Raw genomic sequence first — 20,805 nt, 5'->3', positions numbered from 1 at the left:
CTAGCAGTAGAGACGTCCCAGCCAGATTGGTAGTGTGAGCTGCCTTGCCTAATATTACAGTGCCTGTCTGAACCACGGCAGAAACTGGAAGTAGGGAGATATAGCTGGATTCAGGAAGAAGTGCCTAACGTTAGGCAGGCGTAGCGTATCTCATATACGCTACGCCGCCGTAAGTTAGAGAGGCAAGTGCTGTATTCACAAAGCACTTGCGTCCTAAGTTACGGCGGCGTAGCGTAAATGTGCCGGCGTAAGCGCGCCTAATTCAAATTGTGAAGAGGTGGGCGTGTTTTATGCTAATGAATCGTGACCCGACGTGATTGACGTTTTGAACGAACGGCGCATGCGCCGTCCGTGGACGTATCCCAGTGCGCATGCTCCAAATTACGCCGCAAAGACTTATTGGTTTCGACGTGAAAACGTAAATTACGCCCAGCCCCATTCACGGACGACTTACGCAAACGACTTAAAAATTAAAAAATTCGACGCGGTTCCGACGTTAATACTTAACATTGGCTGCACCTTCTTTTTGGTGGAATATCTTTAGGCCTGAAAACGCTTTACGTAAACGGCGTGTCTTTACTGCGACGGGCAAGCGTACATTCGTGAATAGGCGTATCTCGCTGATTTATGCATTCTAGGCGTAAATCAGCGTACACGCCCCTAGCGGCCAACGTAAATAGACAGCTAAGATACGACGGCGCCGGGGGTCATATTTTAGCTTGATTTAAGTGTATCTCAATTTGAGAATACACTTAAATATACGACGGCGCAGATTCGAAGTTACGCCGGCGTAACTCTACCTGAATCTGGCTAATAGTGTCCAAATGTGACCCTTGGACCCTTTTAAGTGGAACACCACTCTTGACGAATATTGGAACAGTCACCCACTGGCTTGGGACATAGAGAATGTGACACTGTTGCAATTGTTTCTGTGGGTGCAGGTAGAATCCCAGCTACAGAGACCTGGTTGTCATAGTCGTGAAGAGATGAGGTCTGATTTCACCTTGCAGTGTCCACCCAAAAATGTTTTCTTTGAGTTTACAATGGACATGACCTTTATTAGATGATCTTTGATTTTTGTCTTTTAGGTTGTGTTCATGATCTGGAATGCCATAAATGATCCTTTATTTGGGTACATACAAGACAATTCAAAGTCAGACTTCTGCTCTATACGCCGCAGGTCCATCTTATTTGGAGCACCATTTTATGCTTTGGCCTTCCTAATACCTTGGTTTCCCTGGAAAGACTACTCAGAAGGTGAATGGCTTAGTGGCATCCATCTTGTTGTAGCACTGTGTGTGTTTGATGGCATGCTTACCTTTGTTCTGCTTGCCCAGTGTGCCCTGTTCACTGAGATTTCAACGAAGCATGAAAGCCGCCTTGAACTCATAAAATACAACCAGTTGGCTTCGCTGCTGGGCTCCTCAAGCATCCTCTTTTGTGGACTTGTCTCGGATAACATGGAGAACATTCCAAGATTTCAGACCTTCACCTTGGGTTTGGCGGTACTGTCCACTGCATGCATGTGTTATACCGGTGTGTTTGGGGTGACCCAGTACGAGCAGAAGTTTCTGGAGGGCAAGAGCCGCTCAGACACCCCACTCTCCTGGTCCTCTGTTCTGACTCTCACTAAGCAGATCCTCACTCAAAAAAACTTTCTTCTATTTGTGTCTATGAACTTTTTTCAAGTTTTCCATGCCACTTTTTGCAGTAACTTCATGATGATATTCGCTGATAACCTAATTCCCAAAGATGCTCTTCCTTCTTTTATAAGAAGCATCATGTATGGAGCTGGATTTTTATTTCCTCAGGTAAGTGTCACTTTACATTTCGCAGTTGTTGACGCATCAAAATAAATCTACAAACTGTTCTTTAAAAAATATTACTGAACATTTAGGCCTCATAAACACGGACGTTTTAACAGCGGCTTTTTTGAGCTTTTTTTGCTGCTTAAAGCGGGGGATCACCCGAAATTTATTTTTTAACATTAGATTGAGGCTAATTGTGGGAAGCACAATCGGGTGTTTTTTTTTAAAATCAATGCAGTACATACCGTTTTAGAGATAGATGTTCTCCGCGGCTTCCGGGTATGGTCTGCGGGACTGGGCGTTCCTATTTGATTGACAGCCTTTTCGACCGTTGCATACAGCGCGTCACCAGTTGCCGAAAGAAGCCGAACGTCGGTGCGGCTCTATACGGCGCCTGCGCACCGACGTTCGGCTACTTTCGGCAACTGGTGACGCGCTGTATGTGACGGTCGGAAGGATGTCAATCAAATAGGAACGCCCAGTCCCGCAGACCATACCCGGAAGCCGCGGAGAACATCTATCTCTAAAACGGTATATACCGCATTGATTTTAAAAAAAAACACCCGATTGTGCTTCCCACAATTAGCCTTAATCTAATGTTAAAGCGGAGTTCCGGCCACAATTTTACTTTTTAAATATAAATACCCCTGTAATACACAAGCTTAATGTATTCTAGTAAAGTTAGTCTGTAAACTAAGGTCCGTTTTGTTAGGTTGTTACAGCATTTAGACACTTTATAAAATAGAAATTGACTGGGGCCATCTTAAGTGTGGGCATCATGAAGCCAGACTGTATGACTTCCTGGATTTCAGCCTTGCAGATCTGGCACATGCTCAGTGCTGCACAAGCAGTGTCAGATCAGGTTTCAGCACCTGTGCTGTCCAAGTCACATGATTCTTTGAGACTGGGGAATGCACAGACTCCTGGAAAGTTACACCCACTACATTCCCAGGAGTCTGTGCGGTGTAGGTTAGGAAGCATTAAGCACCTAGGTGCAGGAAGTGGGAAGATTAACTATTCTGCCTAGCAACAACACTTTGAAGGCATCTAAAAAAAAATCGTAAAGGACTAATGACATTTTTTTAAAACTACTGATGTAATGTTATATTTATGGGTGGAACTCCACTTTAAAAATTTGTTTTTCAGGTGAACCCACGCTTTAAGAACGCCACTCCATTTTATTCAATGGGCTCATACACACCATGGCGTTTTTGAGCTGTAACAGGCATGGTCGTTTTCAAACTCCAAAAAAAAACAAGGACCAGCGCATTCTGAGGCTCCAGCGCTAGAGCTGTTTTGACGCAGATGCCGGAAAAAGCTCAAAAATGTGAATTCGCGCTATACCAAAGTTTTTTAGCGTCTGCGTTTTTAAGCTGTAAAATGTTTATTATGTGATATCGCACGTTGTTTTATACTTTTCCTTGGCATTGTGGGTAATTTAGGAGTGGAAAATAGCAGAGGGATATTTATTTTGAAAAAACACGCCTTATCCCTCGTACACACGACCGGTTTTCCCAACGAGAATACTGCCATTTTTTTGATTGGTTGGGAAAAACGGTCGTGTGTATGCTCCATAGCAGTTTTCCCGACGAGAAAACTGTCCGCAAAAAAATTCGAACCTGCTCTATTTTTTCCTGTTGTGTTTCCCGTCAGTCTTTTTCTTGTTGTGAAAACCGCTCGTGTGTATGCTTTTCCGAGGGGAAAAAACCGTGCATGCTCAGAATCAAGTATGAGACGGGAGCGCTCGTTCTGGTAAAACTAGCGTTCGTAATGGAGATAGCACATTCGTCACGCTGTAACGGACTGAAGGGCACAAGGCTGAAAAGCACGAATCGTCTCTCACCAAACTTTTACTAACACGAGGATCAGCAAAAGCAGCCCAAAGGGTGGCGCCATTTGAATGGAACGTTCCCTTTATAGTGCTGTCGTACGTGTTGGATGGCACCACGCTTTGGTAAAGCGTTTTTTTGACTGAACGTGTGTATGCAAGGCAGGCCTGAGAGGAATTGCGTCGGGAAAAACTTTGGGTTTTGGCATGTCAGGAAAACCGGTCTTGTTTACAGGGCATTAGCAATAATGCTTACAAACAACGTTTAACGCACATTGACGCCAAGTCAAAACGCTAATAAAATCGCGTTTTTAACGCCGCTTTTTTCCAGACGTCATTACTAGCTTTACAGCTCGTTTTTTTAAAACATCCGTGTGTATGAGACCTTACACTTGCGTATATATAAAACATAAATTCTGAATAATTCATTGGGTTTACTGACCTTTGCTCTTTACTTGTTTCCTTAACCACTTGCCCACCAGGTAAATTCTGGCACTTCTCTCCTTCATGTGAAAATCACAATTTTTTTGCTAGAAAATTAATCAGAACCCCCAAACATTATATATTTTTTTTTAGCAGACATCCTAGGGAATAAAATGGCAGTCATTGCAATACTTTTTGTCACACCGTATTTGCGCAGCGGTCTTACAAGCGCACTTTTTTTGGATAAAAATCACTTTTTTGAATTAAAAAATAAGACAACAATACATTTTGCCCAATTTTTTTATATATTGTGAAAGATAATGTTACGCCGAGTAAAATGATACCCAACATGTCACGCTTAAAAATTGCGCCCGCTCGTGTCATGGCGTCAAACTTTTACCCTTAAAAATCTCGATAGGCGACGTTTAAAAAATTCTACAGGTTGCATTTTTTGAGTTGCAGAGTAGGTCTAGGGCTAGAATTATTGCTCTCACTCTAACGATCGCGGCGATACCTCACTTGTGTGGTTTGAATACCGTTTTCATATGCGGGCGCTACTCGCGTATGCGTTTGCTTCTGCGCGCGAGCTCGTCGGGACGGGGCGCTTTAAAAAATTTTTTTTGGGTTTTCTGATTTATTTTTATTTAGTTTTATAATTTTTTACACTGAAAAAAAAAAAAAAAAAAAAATTGATCACTTTTATTCCTATTACAAGGAATGTAAACATCCCTTGTAATAGAAAAAAGCATGACAGGTCCTCTTAAATATGAGATCTGGGGTCAAAAAGACCTCAGATCTCATAATTAGACTTAAATGCAAAAAAATAAATAAAAAAAAAAAAATGTCATTTTTTCAAATGACAAAAAAAAAAATGTTTCTTTAAGAGGCTGGGCGGGACTGACGTTTTGACGTCACTTCCGCCCAGCAGAGCTAGGAGGACGGGTGAAGGAGATTTCTCCTTCAGTCCCGTCCCCGCTCAGCTGCCGGACACATCGGATCCCCTCCGCCGCTACCGACGGCTCCGGTAAGCGGCGGAGGGCGCGGGAGAGCGGAGGGGGGGGGGCCCCTCTCCCGCCACCGATAACGGCGATCTCGCGGCGAATCCGCCGCGGAGACCGCCGTTATCGTGTACACCACCGCCCCCTGAAAAGATGAATATCTCGGTTGTGGCAGCAGCTGCTGCCGTTATCGAGATATTCAACTTTAAAAAGGAGGACGTCTTTTTGACATGGGGCGGTGGTCAAGAGGTTAATAAATAAGCTTACTGCTTCATTTTTATTTAAACATACAGTAGATGATAAAGAATTTTCTGGATTATGGTATCAGCCATAGAAGGACTGAGAAGCTTCCTTCTATTGGATCATAGGATAAAAATGTTGGCCTGGATTCACATACATCGGCGCATATTTATGCGGGCGTAGTGTATCTAATATACGCTACGCCGACGCAGCGCACAAATGCAAGCACTGGATTCACAAAGCACTCGCCCCAAATCTACGCTGGGTTTCCTCGGCGTAAGCCAGCGTAGGTGGAAGTGGGCGTGAGCCATGCTAATGAGGCGTGACCCCATGTAAATGATGGACTGAGCGTCCTAAAGATACGAATAACGTACGGCGGAACTACTCCCTAAGATACGCCGGATCACTGCCTACAACGTGAACATAACCTACGCCCAGCCCTATTCACGTACTACGTAAACGACGTAAAATACGACGGCTCTGTTCCCTGGTCCATACCTTTGCATGAGTTGCGCCTCCTATATGTGGAATAACTTTACGCCGGACGCAAACCGCGTATATTATGCGCCGGGCGCAAGTAAGTTCCTGAATCGGCGTATCTCCCTCATTTGCATATGTGCATAGAAAATCAATGGGAGCGCCCCTTGCGGCCAGCGTAAATATGCGCCCACGATACGCCGGCGTAGGAAAGTTACGTCGGTCGTATGCAGCCTATTTTCAGGCGTATCTCAGAATGTGGGCACGGCGCATAGATACGACGGCGCATAGATAGACTTACGCGGCGTATATCAAGATACATCGGCGTAAGTGCTTTGTGAATCCGGGCTGTTGTGCGTAACAACCCCTGATTACTATGTTACCTAAAATATCTTGAAGATTAACTTTTTCTGAAACACTTAAAGCCCAACTATTTTAAAGAGGAACTGCAGTCTGCTCACCTAATTTGTAATGAAAACATCTTTGCCATTCTGAAGCTTTCCTCCAACCACTTTGCATATTATTTTATATATACTGTGATTCTGTACTTGCCAAATATGCTGCAGAAATCTCTCCCCACCAAGCCTGGCTGCAACCATTTTAACTGTGGGCAGCTGAAGCTGCTGCCTGTTCACTTCCTGGATTTACACAGACACACAGAGTGAATAATAATAAAAAGGAAAAAACAGTTTCCCTATGATTTTCATTTATTATTACATTTCACATGTGCTTCTTTTTTCTATTTTTTATTTTCAGTTTCTTGTGCTGATCAGTCACTCATTACTACTAAACATTGGTTACTACAAGGTGATCCTATGGGGATTCTATGTGGAAGTCATTTCAGCAGTTCTGATGCTTTTAATAGGACCTCAGCATTACTATATTCTAGCCGCATTCCTTGTCACTAACATGTAAGTAAACATCTTTCACGTCTGGTTTCTGTCACTGTCCTGTTATAAATTGTAAGTTCATAAGGGAAATTGTTTCTGGTTTTTGTCTTATTACCTTTTTGTTTAGAGCATTGACTAAGAACTAAGAACCAGATGGGTAAACACTCTGGGGAAGATCCACAAAGTGAGTACGCCGGTGTATCTACTTATACGCCGGCGTACTTTCAAATTTCCCGCGTCGTATCTTTGTTTTGAATCCTCAAAACAAGATACAACGGCATCTGGGTTAGATCCGTTAGATCTTCGTACGCCTTTGGATTTTAGATGCAATTCTTCGGCGTCCGCTGGGTGGCGTTCCCGTCGTAATCCGCGTTGAGTATGCAAATTAGCTATTTCCGACGATCCACGAACGTACAAGCGCCCGTCGCATTCTTTTACGTCGTCTTTTTCCGGCGTATAGTTAAAGCTGCTATATGGTGGCGTACTCAATGTTAAGTATGGCCGTCGTTCCCGCGTATAATTTTAAAAATGTTATTTTGTTTGCGCAAGTCGTCCGTGAATCGGTCTGGACGTAATTTACGTCCACGTCAAAACAATGATGTCCTTGCAACGTCATTTAGCGCAATGCACGGCGGGAAATTTAGGGATGGCGCATGCGCAGTTCGTTCGGCGCGGGGACGCGCTTCATTTAAATTAAATACGCTCGCCACTCGCCGCATTTGAATTGCGCGCCATTACGCCGCGAGAGATACACTACGCCGCAGTAACTTACGGCGCGAATACTTTGTGGATTCGAAGCTGGGAACAGTAAGTTACAGCGGCGTAGCGTATCTCACATGCAATTGTTTGTGAATCTGCCCTGAAGAGTATGAAAGAGGAACAGTAACTGGAGGAGTTGTACAGTCTTTCTCCAGCTAATATGTATATCTTGACCTTTGCTGAGAAAGATGAAGGCTGCAGTGCCTTCTGCCAGCTTCAGCCTCCATAATGGGCAGCTGTATGTCCAGTAAAGGGTTGATGGAGGGAATGGTTCTGCCCACAGCTTTCTGCAAAAGCTTTGCATATCAGAGCATCCTGGGTGCAAGGACACTCAAAATAGCTCTGCAAATGTACCTGCAGACATACTAGGGTGTATTTTTAGACTGTTGTTTTAAATTTAAAGCATTGTAAGAAAAGAATGGTAACTTGAAGACCGTTCACCTGTAAATAATTGTATAGGTTCCAAAATTTCTGTAGTCTCCCTGACATGCAAAGAGTAAAATGTGGATCACATGACCCGTAATATTTTGTCACATATTCGCTAGAGCATGTGATGAAAAGTGAGATCTTTCTTATTGCCTCTGGTGTTCCAGGGCTGTCAAATATTTGTGCAGCAAACAACTGGTATAGAGAAGAGGCAGAGTGTTATGATTAATCTGTCAGTTGTATGATGTCTGCTGTGTTTTTTTTTTGCCTTGCTTGACTGGTTCTGCAGTGCATTGTAACCACTGTGCTTTGAATCAAGTGAATCTGCAGTACATTGTGGGACAGTCTTAAAGGAAATGCATCATGTTTTTTCCCTAGACACACATGTGGATGTGATGAGCTCAGAGCAAATCTGTCCTTTCTTTTTTTTTTTTTTTTTTTTTTGTGTATTTTTTGTGCGTGTACTCGAGAGAGGAGCCGGACTGCAGGAGTTGGGAGTAGGCAGGCCTCCCCCAGAGGCAATCTGCCACCTTTCTCCATGCCCCGGGTGGCAATGGCGGGTTTGTGAGGGGGTCCTCCCACACAGCCCGCCCTACCTGCTCCGCTTTGAAGCCCAACGGGGCAGAGGGACTCCCTATAAGGGAGTGAGAGGATTAGCCCGCTCAACCAGCCCCGTTAGTCCTTCGCCTCTCTTTTAGAGACCGCGTGGTCAAAGTGCGTGTGTGTTAACCCAATTTCGAGTGCGTGTGTAGGTGTGGTGGTTTTTGTGGGAGGGGGGTGGGCTTACTAAGCGCAGGCTTACCTTGCATAGCACACCCACCGGGAGCCGTGCTGAGACCACCAAACTCAATTCACATGTAGCCGAGACCGGGAACCGAACCCCTAGCTGCAGAGGTGAATGGCTTGTCAGCGCAGTGCCAATCGCGTTGAGCCACCGCAGCTCCCATTCTGTCCTTTCTGCACAGTGCTCAGATTGTGAACATCAACCTCCAAAAGTGGCCATATGTCCCAGTGTTTGGCATGCAGAATGCCTCAGAATCCCTAAAACCTGGCGTTTTATGCAAATAGCAGGTGGGGCCGGGTGTACAATGTTAGTTCACCTTTAAAAAAAAATGTTGGAAAAGGTAAACCAACAATTTAAAACTCTTATGATGATGTAATAGAGGGGTCAGGACCTAACATACTATGGTTCCCACTGAATCACAATAGTGCACCATAAGAAAGTATGAGAGCCACCAGTACTAATTTCCCTTTAACCTCTTGACGACCGAGGACGTCCCTGGGACGTCCTCGGCTTTGTGCGGTGATATCTGAATGATGGGTGCAGCTACAGGCATCATTCAGATATCGCCGTCTTCAGTCGCCGATTCTGTGCACGAAAAGAATGATCAAAGCGTCGATCCCGCCACTTGATCGTTCTTATAGGCAGCGTCCCGCCCTCCCGCCGCCATCCGGTGCTTCTCCGGGCTCTCCCGTGCCATCGGGGGCCCGGAGAGCGAATCGGTCGGCGCTGCTGGAAAGCATAGAGATGACTGGTTACCAGATCATCTCTATGACGTCACACCCGGTACCCGGAAGTAAACAAAGCCGCAATCGCGGCTGTCGGAATGTGATCAGTGATTTTTTTTTCACCGATTTCATGCTTGTAAGCCTGGAGAAGAGATGTGGGGTCTTATTGACCCCACATCTCTCCATAAAGAGGACCTGTCACACTGATTCCTATTACAAGGGATGTTTACATTCCTTGTAATAGGAATAAAAGTGCTAAAAAAAAAAAAATGTAAAAAAAGTGTAAAAATCAAAAGAATTAAGTAAAATAAAAATAAAATTAAACATTTTTTTTTTCAAAACACCCCTGTCCCCGTTATCTTGCGCGCAGAAGCGAACACGCATGCAGGTCCTGCCCACATATGTAAACACCGTTCAAATGTGAGGTATCGTTGCATGCGTTAGGCCCCGTACACACGAGGAGAAATGTCCGATGAAAACCGTCTGCGGGACATGTCTCCTGGGAGCTTTTGGTCTGATGTGTGTACACACCATCAGACCAAAATCCCCGCGGACAGAACGCGGTGACGTAGAAGACACCGACGTTCTCAAACACGGAAGTGCAATGCTTCCACGCATGCGTCGAATCAATTCGACGCATGCGCGGGATTTCGGGACGCTGGTTACACGTCATAACCAGCGGACATGTCCGATTAGGTGTACTAACCATCGGACATGTCCGACGGACATGTTTCCAGCGGACAAGTTTCTTAGCTTGCGAAACCTGTCCGCTAGGCCGTAGACACGGTCGGACATGTCCGCGGAAACTGGTCCGCGGACCAGTTTCAGCGGACATGTTCGACCGTGTGTACGCGGCTTTAGAGCTAAAGCAACAATTCTAGCACTAGACCTCCTCTGTAACTCGAAAATAGTAACCTGTAAAAAATGTTAAAGCGTCACCTATGGAGATTTTTAAGTACCGAAGTTTGGTGCCATTCCATGAGTGTGCGCAATTTTAAAGCGTGACATGTTAGGTATCTATTTACTCGGCGTAAAATCATCTTTCACATTATACAAAGAAATTGGGCTAACTTTACTGTTTTGTTATTTTTTAATTCATGAAACCGTTTTTTTCCCCCAAAAAAAGGCGTTTAAAAAATAATTGCGCAAATACCGTGCGAGGGGTAAAAAAGTTGCAATGACCGCCATTTTATTACCTAGGGTGTCTGCAAAAAAATATATATAATGTTTGGGGGTTCTGATTTAATTTTCTAGCAAAAAAAATGTGATTTTTACATGAAGGAGAGAAGTGCCAAAATAGGCCCGGTGGTAAAGTGGTTAAAAGTGCAGGCAGATACTCAGGTTGAATCAGAACATCTGATACGCACAGTGCCAAAATAATCCCTATAAAGCTAAATTCCAGAAATTGTCTGTATTGCATACTTACTTGGCACAATCAAACCTGAGCACTGGGGCAGCTGAAAATCACTGTTGTAGTTGGTGCTACTACAGTGATAACCACAATCTTCCAGGTCTTGCTCGGGTTCTGTGCAAACTGCTCCCCCTCTACACAAGGAACATAGGGGCAGATTTGAAAAGAGATACAATGGCGTATCTCCTGATACACCGTCGTATCTCTGAGATACGACGGTCGTATCTATGCGCCTGATTCATAGAATCAGGTTACGCATAGATCTCCCTAAGATCCGACAGGTGTAATTGACTTACACCGTCGGATCTTAGGCTGCAATTCTAGGCCGGCCGCTAGGTGGCGATTCCATTGCGGTCGGCGTAGAATATGCAAATGACTAGTTACGCCGATTCACGAACGTACGCTTTGCCCGTCGCAGTAAATGTATGCCGTTTCCGTAGAGATACGCGGCGTAAAACTAAACCTGCCCTCTAGGTGGTCTAGCCAATGTTAAGTATGGCCGTCGTTCCCGCGTCAAAATTTAACGTCGTTTGCGTAAGTCGTCCGTGAATGGCGCTGGACGCCATTTATGTTAACGTCACAACCAATGATGTCCTTGCAACGTCATTTAGCGCAATGCACGTCGGGAAATTTTAGGGGTGGCGCATGCGCAGTACGTTCGGCGCGGGAACGCGCCTAATTTAAATGATACATGCCCCATTTAAATTAGGCAGGCTTGCGCCGGACGGATTTACGCTACGCCGCCGCAAGTTTACAGGCAAGTGCTTTGTGAATCAAGCACTTGCCCGTAAAACTTGCGGCGGTGTAACGTAAATGTAATACGTTACGCCGCCGCAGAGTAAGGCGATTCTACGTGAATCTGCCCCATAGTGGGGGAGATTTACTAAAACTGGTGCACACAAGTCTGCCGTGAGTCCGTCGGAAAGAAAGAGAACAGGTTCTCTTTATAAGGTCCGTCGGACTTCCGAGAAAAAAAGTCAGATGGAGGCTACACACGGCCGGACTTTCCGAGGAAAAAAAAGCCCATCTGACTTTTTTTCTCAGAAAGTCCGGTCATGTGTACGAGGCATTGTTGAACAAGCTGAAGTTTGAAGCTGATTGGTTACTGTCCACAACTACACCAGATTTTGTGTGCACCAGTTTCAGTAAATTACCCCCAATGGGTCACTAGCTCAATACCACCACTATTTATAGAATGCCTTGCATTTTTTTTTTTTCAATTAACAAGGTGTTCTCTGATTAGACGAGCTGGAGATTATGATGTCACTGCCCCCCTCCTCCTCTTTTAGAGAATCTAATTAGAGAATGACTTCTATTCATTAAACAAATTGCAAGGCATTCTGGGCCAGATTCACAAAAATGATATCTCTGAGATACGATTGTCGTATCTATGCGCCTGATTCATAGAATCAGGTTACGCATAGATAGCCCTAAGATCCAACAGGTGTAACTGTGTTACACCGTCGGATCTTAGACTGCAATTCTAGGCCGGCCGCTAGGTGGCGATTCCATTGCGGTCGGCGTAGAATATGCAAATGACTAGTTACGGCGATTCAAAAACGCCCGCTTTGCCCGTCGATCTAAATTTACGTTGTTTCAGTAGAGATGCGTCGCGTAAAACTAAGCATGCCCTCTAGGTGGCCTAAGCAATGTTAAGTATGGCCGTCGTTCCTGCGTCAAAATTTTAAATTTCACGTCGTTTGCGTAAGTCGTCCGTGAATGACGCTGGACGCCATTTACGTTAACGTCGAAACCAATGACGTCCTTGCGACGTCATTTAGCGCAATGCACGTCGGGTAATTTTACGGACGGAGCATGCGCAGTACGTTCGGCGCGGGAACGTGCCTAATTTAAATGGTGCCCGCCCCATTTGAATTAGGCGGGCTTGCGCCAAGCGGATTTACGCTACGCCGCCGCAAGTTTACAGGTAAGTGCTTTGTGAATCAGGCACTTACGCTGTAAACTTGCGGCGGTGTAACGTAAATGGGATACGTTACGCCGCCGCAGCGTAGCGTAAATGTCTGTGAATCTGGCCCTCTATGTTTGGTGGTGGTCCTAAATGAGCAAACCCCTGTGGTCAGTGTGTAGTGGGGTAATTGCTCACACAGAACCCCTGCAGGACCTGGAAGATTGCGGCGATCCCTGTAGTGGTGCCAACTACTACACAAATTTACAGCTTTCCCAGCAGCTCACAAGATATGCAGTTTGTTGCATACTTGCATTGTGCCAAGCTGGACCAATGAGAATGAAATACAGATAATTCCTGGAGTTCAGCTTTCAATTGTTGATATATCTCATTCAAAAAAAGTCAACATTTCTCTGATTCTGTGCACTCACATAAGCCATAGTGACATGGTTTTGGTCAATAATGTATTACTTGTTGATCCTGCTGGAAGGTTTTAATGTTTTTTACTCTTGTCCAAAATAAACTGGCTGACCACAAGGTAAACAGGGGACAAATGTGAAACGTGGCTGGAGTTTGGACTACAGAAACACACAAGCCCTGTATTCCAAGTTTACCACTGTTGACTACATAAACAATAGTTGCCATTTCATAAAGTGAAATCATTCTCAACAGTGTGGCTGCTTGACAGTCTGAACTGCTGTTCATTTATGCTCAGGGCTTTTTTTCAGGGGGAACTTGGGGGAACTCAGTTCCACCACCTCTGGCTCAGACCCTTTGGTGCCTGCTCACCACAATCACTTGTAAACACAAAAGTCTGTTTTCTGTGTTTACAAGTGACAGCTCTGCACTCTGTGTGTAACCCCCCTGAACTCTGCACTCTGTATGTAATGCAATCCTGGTATTTAATGCCCCTTTAAGACCCTTCTACTGTTTGTGAAATCTGAACGGGTTGTGGTTGAGTTCCTGCACCTATTTCATGAGAAAAAAAGCTCTGTTTATGCTCCATAATAATTCAAAGTGAACCTGTGCCTTTGCTGAGGGGCGTCAAACTCAATTTCATTGTGGGGCGCATCAGTATTATGGTTGTCCTCAAAGGGCCGGCTGTATCCGTAAGCAGGGCAGGACTTAGGTTGGTGGGGGCCCCTGGGCTTAAGTGTTGATTGAGGGGCCCCCTGGAGCCGAGATTCGCGCGGGAGGGGGGGGGTCGAAGTTGTTGAGGGGGGGGGGGGGTGCTGCAATGCATTCTCAGAAAATTACATTGGCTACAGATTGAAAAGGAACTGTAATTCTTAATAACATTCGATATGCGCTATATTATTTTTTCTTTGCTATTTTTTTTCCCCACAAAAGTGGAGTTACCCTTTTAATTTCAGGTGATTACTATTAAACTGTTATTCTAGCTGTAACCTTTTATTTACCACATTTAGCTACAAAGACTAATGCCGCGTACACACGGTCGTAATTTCCGACAAGAAAAGTCCGATGTGAGATTTTGGTCAGAAATTCTGACCGTGTGTAGGCCCCATCTGACTTTTTCTGTGAGAATTTCCGACAGCAAGAATTTGAGAGCTGCTGGTTCTCAAATTTTCCGACGGGAAAAGTTCCTGTCGGAAATACCGATCGTCTGTATGCAATTCCGACATGCAAAAAAACACGCATGCTCGGAATCAATTCTATGCATGCTCAGAATCATTGAACTTAATTTTTCTCGGCTCGTTGTAGTGTTGTACATTACCGCGTTCTTGACGGTCGGAATTTTGTGTGTCCGTGTGTATGCAACACAAGTTTGAACCAAAATTCAGTCGGAAAAAAATCCACAGTTTTCTTGTCTGAATTTCCGATCGTGTGTATGCGGCATAAGGCCCAGGGCTATCTTAATGCATGGGCACCCCTGGGCAATGCCCAGGGACACCAGGTGCATGGGGGCCCTATGATAATCTTGCAATACATCATACTTGCCAACTGTCCTGGGATAGTCACGCTTTCTACTAAGCTGTCCTGGAAAGGCCATGTCCCCTCCTGATCCCAATACTGTGCCCTCCTAATTCCCCCTGTTCTGTGCCCTCCTGATCCCAGTACTGTGCCCTCCTAATTCCCCCTGTACTGTGCCTTTCTAATTCCCCCTGTACTGTGCCCTCCTAATTCCCCCTGTACTGTGCCCTCCTAATTTCCCCAGAACTGTGCCCTCCTAAGTGCCCTGTACTGTGACCTCCCAATTCCCCCTGTACCGTGCCCTCCCAATTCCCCCTGTACCGTGCCCTCCCAATTCCCCCTGTACCGTGCCCTTCTAATTCTCCCTGTACTGTGCCCTTCTGCCTCGCCCCACCTCCCTCCGTCCCCCCTTCCCGCCCCCGTACTGTGCCCTTTGTCTTGATTAGTCTTATTGTATAAAATTGATTTTGTTGTAAGTACTAATAAATATACGTTTAATTCTATCAACTATTTATTCTTGAATTCTTGAGAGTAGGTGCGTAAATTGGGGCAGGCTGGTAGGGGCCCCAGAGTATTACTTTGCCCAAGGGCCCATGATGCTTTTAAGACGGCCCCGATAATGCCTGCTTCTGAATAATTGCTATTTGACAGTTTATATAGATCGCTATTTTTGTGGAATCTCTATTTTACGCCAAATCACAGACCCTGATGAAGGGAGTAAGGGAACACATGATCCTCAAAATACACTGTCACCTAGCGCATTACTATTTCGTGGGAATTCTCCTTTTTTTTTGTAGTAACGCAAAGTTCAACAAAAAAGCTGACAGAGCTTCCAATCCTTCGTCTTAGGCCCCGTACACACGGTCGGACAAAACCGATGAGACTGGCCCGTCGGACCGTTTTCATCGGTTCACCTCTGAAGTGGCCGTACGGCCTGATATGCGTACACACCATGAGTCCAAAATTCTATCGGGTCAGAACGCGGTGACGTCAAACACACGACGTGCTGAATAAAACGAAGTTCGATGCTTCCAAGCATGCGTCGACTTGATTCTGAGCATGCGCGGGTTTTGAACCGATGCTTTTCTGTACTAACCATTGGTTTGGTCCGATGGGGCAGCGGTCCATCGGTTCGGTTTTGAAGCATGTTTAGAAATTTTGGACCGAAGGAAACCAGACCGATAGCCTATACACACGGTCGGTTTGGTCCCATGAAAATGAACTTCAGTTCATTCTCATCGGATCAAACCGACCATGTGTACGGGGCCTAAAACAGGCATGTCCAAAGTCCTGCCTGCGTTCCGGTTTTGAACTGCCGGCATTCCGATTTTGAACGGCCACCCTGGTTATTTGGACATATATATCTTATCTCCCGGCGCTGAGACCACTATATATATATATATATATATATATATATATATATATATATATATATTGTATGATGGCTGCCTTGGAGTTGACGGGGACATGATGAGTGCCGTAGTATTTCTGTTTACGGGTGCTGCGTTCCTGGCAATGGGGGTGCTGCATTCATGGCAATAGTGGGTCTGCAGATGGGCACTTGTAAAGGCTGCAGATGGGCACTGATCCTTATTTTGCTTCACAATTCTTGATTTAAAATTTAAGTTTTTTTCCTGAAACTTCCCTCTTAAAATGAAGGTGCGCCTATATACGCCTGTGCGTGTTATATGCCGATAAATACAGTATATCCAAATAACACGACCAAGCTCATCTCTTTACTTACACACGGCCACAAACTCAAGAGAATTGTTGCTGGGCAGTGTATTAGTGCTCGGACGAACACACTTGGAACAAATCTTATTGGTTCAAAGAATGTCAGGCAAAATGGTCGGCCCTCACGCATGTGCACTTTTTTAAATCTGGCCCTCTTTGAAAAAAGTTTGGACACCCCTGCTCTAAAATGTAAAAAAAAAAAACTTTGACTGGGGTTTTGCTATTTCATTTTGTTTGTAAATTTTTGTCTAGTATTAAATTACGTTTTCTTTCATTTCTCTTCTAGGGTGTTGGTGTATGCCTCATTTAGTTTATTCAATCTGCCACTAGCTGATATTGTGGATGCTGATCTTGCTAACTACAAGCGCAAGTAAGTAACACAGCTGGGATAAAATGTCATACATAAACTGCATTATATGAAGCTGGAGTCATTTATCAGTAATGAAGTAAATGAGGGCATAAAAAACTCATTTACTTTCATTGCCTGCTCCTATATTTATGATATAAGTGGTTACTTATGTCTGTCTTGATTACTAAAGTGCAGCCTATGTAGATAACACTTGAATAATTAATGTTGAGGACCTATTCAAAGTATAAGGTTAGTCCTAAGATGTTTAATAAATCATGAGGACTAAAATAAGCCCTGGGGACCATAAACTAATAATGTATGAAAACAAACCCTAACACATTCACCTGCAATAAGTTGCTAATGTAGACGTCTATTCAAATTGTTGTACCTTTATTCATTATATAAAATTATGGGCAAATTCATTTTACTTAATTGACTTTCGTATGTATATCAAATCATATTGAGGCCGATAAAGTGGGACCTTGTTCATTAAAATGCACACGGAGGAGGGATAAATGAAAGTGTCTGAGACAAATTCTGTCCCAACCAGTGCCATTGCCCAGAAAGACCATCGGCTTCTATGTTTCATTTTTTCCACACAGCTTGGAAAATACATTTTTAAAATCTAATTGGCTGTGCTCCAGTTGAGAAGTTTGTCTCAGACACTTTTTATTAAATTCCCCCATTGTATAATTCCATGACATTTTGTCTCTAAACAAAGACTTCGGCTAAATGTCCAGCAATAGACAAATACTTCCCTTTTCTCAGTGCAAAATGGTAAAGATGCGCGCCTACTGCACAAAGGTTTTTCAACAAATATTTCTCGTGGTTGTCAATTATTTTACTACCCCTTAGGTAAGCTCTACGAGGCCCAATTCCTGTCCATCACTGCAACAGAAAATTGAGTAGGTGCGGAACCTGGCTACGGGTGTTCACCCTAAAGCTGGCCGTACACAGAGCAAATTCTATCCAATTCACAATGAATTGGCCCAAATTTACTCAGTGGGTGGCCCTGTCGACCCCCCTCTAGCCCAACACCCCTCATTGATGTGGCAGTGAAAGCTGTGAACATACAATAGCTACAACGGGGGATTCGTCCTTTAGTGCTGTGCAGCCCTGCAAGCTGAATTGAAAAAAATCTATATGTGTATGGCCAGCTTTAGACGAGCTTCTGACCATCCACTCGTCTGATGCCTCGTACACACGTACAGGTTTCCCGGCTGACTTTTTACCACCGGAAAACCCGAGGGGAAAGTTAAGAACCTGCTCGGTCAGTCTTTTTCCCTACACACGGCAGGGTTTCCCGACAGGAAAACCACCATGAGAGCTTTGGTTTGGAATCCCCGCCGTGTGTATTCTCCCCCACAGGCTTTCCCTATAGGTAAACTGCCGGGTTAAAAACCACCGGAAATCCCGGCGGGAAAAAAGGAAACAAAAAATGGATTAAATTCTTTATTTTCCTAAAAATTGTATAAACAATGCATCATAATTACAATGTGAAAGAAGTTTGTTTAAAATCTTTGCAAATTTATAAAAAAAATCTAAATTGCACGTGCATAAGTATTCACAGCCTTTTCCATGACACTCAAAGTTGAGCTCAGATGCATCCTGTTTCCACTGATCTTCATTGAGATGTTTCTACAACTTGATTGAAGTCCACCTGTGGTAAATTCAGTTGATTGAACATGATTTGGAAAGGCACCCACCTGTCTATGTAAGATCCCACAGTTAACAGTGCATGTCAGAGCACAAACCAAGCCATGAAGTCCAAGGATGCAAAATTAAGAAGAAAGATTTGGACAGCCGCACTCCAAAAAAATTGTTCCTTTTATTGTAGTCAAATCACAAAAATACATGCCACAGCAAAAAAAAAACAGATGCAAGCTGACACGTTTCACACTGTAACTAGGGTTAGCTAAGCACTGAGTTACAGTGTGAAACGCGTCAGATTGCATCTGTTTTTTTTTGCTGTGGCATGTATTTTTGTCATTTGACTTGACAATAAAAGGAACAATTTTTTTGGAGTGCGGCTGTCCAAATCTTCCTTCTTATTTTTGCATCATTATATGCATTGCCAGCACCCAAATACACCTGAGCGGTTACTCCCTCCTTCCATGAAGTCCAAGGAATTGTCTGTAGACAATCTGATCTGGGGAAGGGTACATAAAAAATTCTGCAGCATTGGAGGTCCCAATAAGAACAGTGGCCTCCATCATTCGTAAAAGGAAGTAGTTTGGAACCACCAGGACTCTTCCTAGAGCGGACCGCCATCCAAACTGAGCGATCCTGGGAGAAGGGCCTTAGCCAGGGAGGTGCTCACGAACCTGATGGTCACTCGGACAGAACTTCAGAGTTTCTGTGTGGAGAGAGGAGAACCTTCCACTAGAACAAACATCTCTGCAGCACTCCACCAATCAGGCCTGTATGGTAGAGTGGTCAGACAGAGGCCACTTCTCAGTAAAAGGCACATGACAGCCCACCTGGTGTTTGCCAAAAGGCACCTGAAGGACTCAGACCATGAGAAACAAAATTCTCTAGTCTCATGAAACAAAGGTTAAACTCGTTGGCCTGAATGGCAAGCGTTGTGTCTGGAGGAAAAAAGGCACCTCTTATCACCTGGCCAATACCATCCCTACAGTGAAGCATGGTGGTGGCAGCATTATGCTGTGGGGCTGTTTTTTTTGCGTCAGGAACTGGGAGACTTGTCAGGATCGAGGGAAAGATGAATGCAGCAATTTACAGAGACATCTTTGATGAAAACCTGCTCCAGAGTGCTCTGGACCTCAGACTGTGGTGAAGGTTAATCTTCCAACAGGACAACGACCCTAAGCACACAGTCAGGATAACAATGGAGTGGCTACGGGACAACTCTGTGAATGTCTTTAAGTGGCCCAGCCAGAGCCCAGATTTGATCCCAAATTAACATCTCTGGAGAGGTCCTGAAAATGGTGGTGCACCAACACTCCCAATCCAACCCGATGGAGCTTGAGAGGCCCTGCAAAGAAGAATGGGAGAAACTGCCCAAAAATTGGTGTGCCAAGCTTGTAGCGTCATACTCAAAAAGACTTGAGTCTGTAATTGGTGCCAAAGGTGCTTCAACAAAATATTGAGGAAAGGCTGTCAATACTTATGTACATGTGATTTTTTTTTAAATAAATTTGCAAAGATTTCAAAGAAACTTCTTTCACATTTGTCATTAACGGGTATTGTATGAAGAATTTTAAGGAAAATAATTAATTTAATCCATTTGGAATAAGGCTGTAACATAACAAAATGTGGAAAAAGTGAAGCGCTGTGAATATTTTGTGGATGCACTGAATGTACTCTAAAACAGTTTAGTACAAAAGATTTACCAAAGACAGAGGTTGTTGAACGAATATACTTTCTGTGTGCTAGGGGCAATGTAACGCACAAGTTACATTATCCTAACGCTGACAGGGATCATCGTGGGACCTGGAAGAATCTCTGCAGGAAATGGCCCTGCAATTGCAATCCTGACCTACCACTATGGTAAAGCCACATACACACGATCGGCTTTCCATTGGACAATTCCATGGAACTTTGTGCGAAGGGCGTTGGCCGTTAGCTTGTATTGCATACAAATGGCAAAGCATTGTTGGCCAACATACACTAAACTACGTGTTTCAGCTCTTTAGCTCCACCCTTTGGACAACTTCTGCTTATGGTGAGCATTGCTTCGGAGCATGCGTGTTTGTTCCTTGGATTATTTTTTTTCGACGGACTTGTGTACACACGATTGGATAATCCGACATCACACATCTGTTGTCGGAAAGTTTTAAAGCATGCTATCCCACCCAGATTTGTTGTCGGAAATTCCGACAACAATTGTCCGATGGAGCATACAAATGGTCGGATTATCCGACAACATCCTGTCATCACACAATTCCCATCGGAAAATTTGATCGCGTGTACGGGCCTTTAGAGGGCACAGTAATGAGTAAAGGCCCGTACACACGATCGGATTTTCCAACGGGAATTTTGTGATGGCAGGATGTTGTCGGACAATCGGACTGTTTGTATGTTCCATCGGACAATTGTTGTCGGAATGAACAGACAGACAGTACGTGTTCATTCGATCCCCCCATAGGGGAGAG

The 20,805-nt window shown here is 44.4% G+C and overlaps 1 protein-coding gene across 2 annotated transcripts in view; it reads left to right on the top strand.

The window, feature by feature from the left end:
- LOC120943493 (transmembrane protein 180-like) overlaps positions 1 to 20,805 on the top strand; it is an 87,507-nt gene that overhangs the window by 20,980 nt on the left and 45,722 nt on the right. For both annotated transcript variants that reach the window (XM_040356829.1, XM_040356828.1), the window contains exons 3-5: positions 1,089 to 1,811; positions 6,531 to 6,685; positions 16,628 to 16,711. In XM_040356829.1, the coding sequence (XP_040212763.1) occupies positions 1,089 to 1,811; positions 6,531 to 6,685; positions 16,628 to 16,711 (962 nt within the window). The remainder of the gene's footprint in view (positions 1 to 1,088; positions 1,812 to 6,530; positions 6,686 to 16,627; positions 16,712 to 20,805) is intronic.

The sequence above is a fragment of the Rana temporaria genome, chromosome 6, assembly GCF_905171775.1.
Source record: "Rana temporaria chromosome 6, aRanTem1.1, whole genome shotgun sequence".
Lineage (NCBI taxonomy): Eukaryota > Metazoa > Chordata > Amphibia > Anura > Ranidae > Rana > Rana temporaria.
The sequence above is the reverse complement of the archived record's forward strand: the minus strand, read 5'-3'. Positions and strand labels throughout refer to the sequence as shown.